Source organism: Echinops telfairi, unplaced genomic scaffold, assembly GCF_000313985.2.
Source record: "Echinops telfairi isolate 266 unplaced genomic scaffold, ASM31398v2 ScPeMD7_655;HRSCAF=1070, whole genome shotgun sequence".
NCBI classification, from domain to species: Eukaryota; Metazoa; Chordata; class Mammalia; order Afrosoricida; family Tenrecidae; genus Echinops; species Echinops telfairi.
The window spans coordinates 9914183-9920391 of NW_022104553.1; the positions used below are offsets into that span (position 1 = coordinate 9914183).

The 6209-nt window shown below is 62.5% G+C and overlaps 2 protein-coding genes across 2 annotated transcripts in view; both read right to left on the reverse strand.

The window, feature by feature from the left end:
• Positions 1-362: 362 nt before the first annotated feature.
• On the reverse strand, positions 363-1248 carry PSORS1C2 (psoriasis susceptibility 1 candidate 2). Its single transcript, XM_004711683.1, has 2 exons — positions 1197-1248; positions 363-709 (listed from the first exon to the last, which is right to left on the reverse strand). Exons 1-2 carry the CDS (start codon positions 1246-1248, stop codon positions 363-365), a joined length of 399 nt encoding a protein of 132 aa, XP_004711740.1.
• A 1894-nt stretch (positions 1249-3142) lies between these two features.
• Positions 3143-6209, reverse strand: part of CCHCR1 (coiled-coil alpha-helical rod protein 1) — a 15193-nt gene continuing 12126 nt past the window's right edge. Inside the window, 8 exon segments of the mRNA XM_045292817.1 lie at positions 3143-3387; positions 3610-3799; positions 3909-3957; positions 3959-4058; positions 5114-5215; positions 5305-5493; positions 5593-5741; positions 5890-5935. Coding sequence (XP_045148752.1) covers positions 3185-3387; positions 3610-3799; positions 3909-3957; positions 3959-4058; positions 5114-5215; positions 5305-5493; positions 5593-5741; positions 5890-5935 — 1028 coding nt within the window. The 3' untranslated portion in view covers positions 3143-3184.

Sequence of the window (6209 nt, forward strand, 5' to 3'; positions counted from 1 at the left end):
GGGGGTTGAGGTAGGGATGGGGGCATTGGTGTGGTAGTGTTGATAGTGGTGCTGGGGTGATGGCGGTGCTGGGTGATGGTGGGGGTGGAGGTGGTGGTGATGGGCAATGGTGCTGGAAGGGGGGCAGAACAGAGAAGGGACCAGCTGATGAGGTAGAGGTGCATGCTTAGGCTGTGAGAGGAAGTGGGGAAATGTGAGGTCTGACTAAGATCTCAGGGGCACAGGAAACATCGAGAAGGACACCAATCGAGAGGGAGAGGAGGGAATTAAGGATTGAGGCCAAAGTCAAGAGATGGTCAAGGAAACCCAAAGGGTAGGGGTGGGCAGGTGCTGCTCTGCCGGCCGGCCGGTGCCCCAGCTGGCTATCTGTACTCCTCCCGGGGCGGGTCGAGGTCTGGCTCCTCCTGATCCATCTCAGGGGCAGGGGGCCAGGGATTTTCTGGGGGCTGGGGTCCTGCTGGCCATGGGTCATCCGGGAGGGGAGGTTTCGGGGGATCTGTTGTGGGAGGCTGAGGGGGCCAGACTCCAGTAGGAGGCAGGTCTCCCCAGGGGCGATCAGGACCTGGAGGTGGGGGATCTTCAAAGATTGGGGGTGGCCCAGGCCAGGGGTCCCCAGGGACTGGAGGGCCCTGAGGCCATGGCGGGGAGTCCTCTTCCTCGAGGGTCTCTGCGGATGAGGGAGAGGGGTGGTCCCCACTGCCTGAGATGCCTGCAGAGGAGGAAGGGGTCATGAGAAGCGCCTGAGGGCAGGGTCCTCCTTCAGCCCCAAGGTCACCGGTGTAACCTCTCTGGAATGGACCACGGCCTCCCCCCAACTCCAAGAGCCATTCTCAAGCACTCTCTCAGGTTCAAGCAGCATGAAAACTCCGTCCTCACCTGGACCCGTGACCCCGTCAGCCTGACACTGACCCCTCAACAAGCTCGACACCCTGGTTGGGAGAGGCAACTGGCCTGGTCCCTAGGTCCCTGTGTGCCACCCAGCTCCCCCGGTGAGCGCTCCCCTCCTCGGCCCAGGCCCCAGCCTCAATGAATGCTCGGTCACAGAGAACGAAGAGAGCCCCAAGTGACCCTCCAGCGTTATTGCTGTGACCGCTCCGCCCCCCACCCAGGCGCCCCACCATCTCGTGTGCTTCTTCCCCTGCGCCGGGCCCCTCACCCACAAACTGCCCTCCAGGCCTCCTTGACCCCCGGCTCACCTTGGGAACACAGGCACAGGGCCAGGAGCCCCACTAGTTTCCAGCTCAGCATCGTGATGTCCTGACCCCCAAAGTTGGGGGTGAGCTGTCTCAGTGTCTGGGAGCCCCAAAGGCTTTATAGGGAAGCGGGAGAGGAGGCAGGCAGTTCCCAAGAGGGGCCAGCCCAGTGACACAAGGACTCTCTCATCAGAGCCTAACTGGTTGGACCCGTTTGGAAGGCCACAGCTAATGCGTAACCTCTGACTCCCAGGATGGTGGCATCCCTTGTCACGGTACCCCACCCTGCTCCCCTCTATCAGTGTCCCAGCCCCTAGGTCAATGCACCCTCGCCTCTTCATTCACACTGTGCACCCATCAGTTTATCACCTTTCATCCTTCACAGACGTTGGAAGTCCAAGAACGGGAGCCAACCTGGCGTGGGCAAGCAGTCTAATTACAGGGCTGGCCAGCAGCACGCTGGGCCTGGGGTGCCTTTGAGCCCCTGGGTGCAACTAGGGCACTGGGCCAGGGCAGGAGCCTCCCCATCCACTCCCCGCCAGTCTCCCCTGGGACATGGCCCCCAGGCCCCAGGCATGTGGCTCTCCAGGATCTGCCTCATTGCAGGCTGGATTCCCCTCCAGGAAGGGCTGCGGATGAGGAAGGAAACGCGAGCATGTGGTGCAGATTCCTGCTCCCCACCCAGGCAACAGGTCACAACCCTGGGTCTCAGGAAGAAGCTGTCTCAGCCTCTCCCGCCCTCCCAGCCCCTGCCCACCTCCCCAGGGCTCTTGGCTCCAACCTTCTTGGGCCTCCACCCTAGAAGGGCCTCCACCCTAGAAGGGCCTCCCCTCCCCTTGGCCTCTCTGGGCCCCAAGTATGTCGGTCTCTCACAATTCCCCCTGGAATATGTTCCTCAAGAAATCTCTACTAATTGGATATATAACCGCACCTCCCCACCCCCACTGCCAAGGGAACCAATAACAGAAATGTGGGTGAAGAGAGACAACAGACAGTATAAGGTATGAAATAATAATGATAGATAATTGATCAAGGATTCACGAGGGTGGGAGGGGAAAATGAGAAGTTTATACCAAGGGCTCAAGTAGAAAATGTTTTGGAAATGATGGCAATATATGTACAAAGATGCTTGATACAATGATGTATGGAATGTTATAAGAGCTGTAAGAGCCCCCAATACAATGACTTAAAAAAAAAAATCTCTACTGAGCCTCTCCAAGGTCCACAGAATTTAATTCTCCCACAAACTGTCCCCCGCCTGGCCTGTTCCACCAGAGAGGAGCAGCCACTCTGTAGCTCACATAGAAAAAAAATCTTCATTCCTCTTCTCAGCTCTCCCCCACCCCTCCGAGCAACCATCCCCGGTCCCCACGAGCCCCGGAGCCCAGCCATGTCCTGTCCGCCTTCCAGCACCCCCACCCCCACCCCCGCCTGGGCCTTGCGTCCATTCCCACTCCAGGCGACCCGGGTGTCAGATGGCAACTGCTCCCAGGGCTTCCTTGGCTGCGATGGGGGGTCAGATGGCCAGGCCTATCTTCTGCAGCACAGAGGGTGTCCTCCGAGACTCCCCAGTACCCTCCCGGGGCCTGGGGGTAGGGGGAGCCAGTTCCACCCCGCTGCTGCTGCTGCTTTACGTTCTCTTCCCAGCACACCTGTCAGGAAACCAGAGACCACCCCGCCCAGTGCCGCAGGGGGAGCCCCTGTGGTGGAGCGGAACTACCCCCTGGGCTTTCCGCCCGGCCCGTGTGTCATCTTTCCAGAAGCCCAGACGGTCCGCCCTGCCGGCCCTGGCGGCTGAGGCGGCGCTCTGCCTGAAGACGTGGTCTGCTCCCGGCTCTAAGCCGCAGGACCTTCCAGAGCAGCCTGGTGTGGGAAAGAGCTGTCTGGAGAAGAGCAGGCTGTAGGGAGGGTGTCCCCTTCGCTCCCAGACAAGACAAGTGAGCCACGGCCCTGTGTCATCACCCTGCTTTATTGAGTGAGCCCCGGAGGAGTCACAGGTACCGGGTGGTGGCCGGATGGGGAAGAGGGCTGGCGGGCTTCCCCACTTCTCCAGAGCTTCCTCGGCCCTCCCCGGGCCTCCCCTTCAGCAGTGGGCTGGGGCAAGGGTTCGGGGTGCCATCTTGACACAGCCCTTCCTCTCTGACAATGGCTTCAGTCAGGCCTTGCAGGTCATCGAGCAGAGCAGAGAGGGACCCTGGGGACAAAGAGGCCAAGAGGTCAGAACAGGGCAGACGATGGCTCCCGGGGTGACTGTGCAGAAGGACCCAGGCTGGTGCAGGGCAGGAGGGCAGCACTGGGATGGTCTGTAGTGAGCCTGCGGCCCCCCACGCTGCTCCTGAACCTGCGGCGTCTGGGGGGGGTGGGGGGTCAGGCAATGCCCAGTCCCTGCGGTTGTCCCTTCTGGCCCAAGCCTCACCTGTTATGGCCTCCTTGGAGCGGGGTGAGGCTGCTGGGGATGAAGGCCTGGTGGGTGCTGCGGGGGCTAACGAGCCCGGAGGCTGAGAGCTGGCCTCCACGGGCTTCCCCGTGTCCAGGAAGGAAGGAAGGGCGGCCAGGAGCTGCTGCTGCTTGTGAGGGGAGAGGAGACCCTCCTGCCGCAAGGTGTTCTGGGGAGGAGATGACAGCGGGGAGCCTCCCTTACCTCTCTCTGCCCCTGGGCCCTCCCCCCACCCACCACACAGCGGGGTGGTCCTAGGGGCCTCGCTGTCCCGGTACCAGCATCAGGTTCTTGTCCCTCTCCAGTTCCTGCAGCCGCCGGGTCAGCCAGCCCTTCCTCCTGGCGGGCCTCCTCCTGCAGCTGCCGCAGCTCCTGGTTCCGCTGCTTCTCCCGGGCGGCTTTCTGCTGGATCTGGCGCAGGGAGACCACTGTGGGGGAGCCGGGACACAGAGGGCCCGGTGGTCAGCCCACAGGCCGCCTGGAAGGCCAGGCAGGAACCCTGGGTCCCCAGTCCTCTGCTTGGGAAAGTCACTTAGGAAGGCAGCTCCGTCTGCGGTCCAGCGGGAGGGGGAGCTGCTGCTCTCTGGACCCTGTCCCCACGACCCCCAAGTCCCTTAGAGAAAGCCTGAATACAGACAGGCCACCAGATGGGGGGCGATTTGTGTTCGTTTGCCTTAAACATGGGACAGCACTGAGGCTACACAGGAGAATTTCCTCCGTGTGGGAGTGCAGTCGAAGGGCATGCTTTCTTTCAAAGCCGTACAAGGTCCAGAGACATGAGTACACGTATAAGGGTGCACATAACAGGACAGAGATGTGGCCAGAGGTCAGCTGCGACAGACAGGTCTGAGAAGCCATGTGTCCAAAACAGAGCTCCATTTCTCCCCAGGCTGCCTGCCACTGTGCGTCAGCTCTGGCGCACAGCGACCCTGCAGCACAGAGTAGGGGTGCCTGCTGGGACGAGGCTCCTGCGGGGTGGGGAAGGGATGCGATGCTCACTACCAGGCGTTCAACGGTCCGGGGAGTTTTCGTAGCAGCCACTCAGGGCCCCTGTTGGACCGGAGCTCCTTCTGCTGGGACTCTTCTCGGTACCCCCAAGAAAGGGGCAGAAGGGCGGTCTGTGGTGTTACACCAGGAGGACAGGGGCCCTGGTGACAAGGTGATGGCTGGGGGGCCTGAAGGGGGCCAGGGGGTGGGTGTTGGCTGCTTGGATGTGTTCAAACCACAGCCAAACTCCCTGCCATCAAGTCAGCTCTGGCGCACAGAGACCCTGCAGGACAGGGGATTCCAAGACTGTAACTCTTTATAGGAGTAGCAAGCCTCCTGCTTCTTCCAGGGAGTGCCTGGTGGCTTTACACCCTCTCTTTCTTTCAGTACTTGTATCAAACAATGCTATCTTTTATTTTTTTTAAGTTGGGATGGGGTGGGCTCGGCCCTTCCTCCCTCATGGAAGGCCGGCGTCCCGCGCCCCGGCAAGCCTCACCGGCCTGGGCATGCTCCCTCCGCGCCTCCTTCAGTCTCCTCTCCATCTCCGACAGCTGTTCCCGCAGCCGGGTTTCCACCTCGGCCACCTTCTCTTGCAGAGCTGTGGTGAAGGTGCGCGGGGGACGGGGACTGTTAGGGCTCCCCCTCCGACCCCCCGTGCTGTACCCCCTCCCCGCTCCGCCATGCCACCTTGCCCATAGTCCTCCTGCTGCTGCGTCAGCTCCCGCCGCAGGCTGGCTGCCTCCTCGGTGCTCTCCTGCTGGCCCTGGCGAGCCGCGGCCAGCTGCAGCCCCACCCTGGCCAGGGCCTCCTGGGCTTGCTGCAGCTCCTGCTCCAGCTGCTGGGCGACCTCACTCAGCTGCTTGCGCTCCGCCTCCCCTGCAGGAAGTGGGGTTCGGCCACAGCCTCCTCCCCAGGCCCCTGCCCCGTGCCCAGGCCTCTCGCACCCCCAGGCACCTGCTGCCAGCCCCCGGGTACCTTGCTCCCGGGCTCGGCCCACCTCCTGCTGGATGAGGCGGGCACTTAGCTGCAGCTCTGCATCCAGGCGATTCCGCTCTTCCCGCAGCTGCTGCAACTCAAGGCTCACGTCCACGTCCACGGCCGGCGGGGGTGGGGGCGGGGGACAGCTGAGGGAAGAAGCAGCAGAGTTGGGGGAGCCCATCTAGCACGGATGCCTACACCCCTGACTCTCCTCGGTCCTTACTGCTTTGGATCCCAGCAACCAACACCCCCAAGCCCACCTTCTTCCCTGACAGCCGGGACCCCAGACCTCACCTCTCCTGGCGCAGCTGGGCAAGGGCCACTTTCCGAGCCACTAGGCCTGGGGGGGTGGGGGGGAGGAGGACAGGTGGTGGGGAGGGAGCAGATACAGGCTCAGAGCAAGCAGGGGCAGGAAGAAGAGGGTCTGAGCTGGTGGAGGGCAGGGGCGTCTCCCAGGGGCCCTCCCCACCCTGAATGGTGTGAACCTTGCAGGTGGCAGGGGCATCTCCCTGGGGCCCTACCCACCCTGAATGGTGTGGACCTTGCAGGTGGCAGGGGCATCTCCCTGGGGCCCTCCCCGCCTGAATGGTGTGGACCTTGCAGGTGGCAGGGGC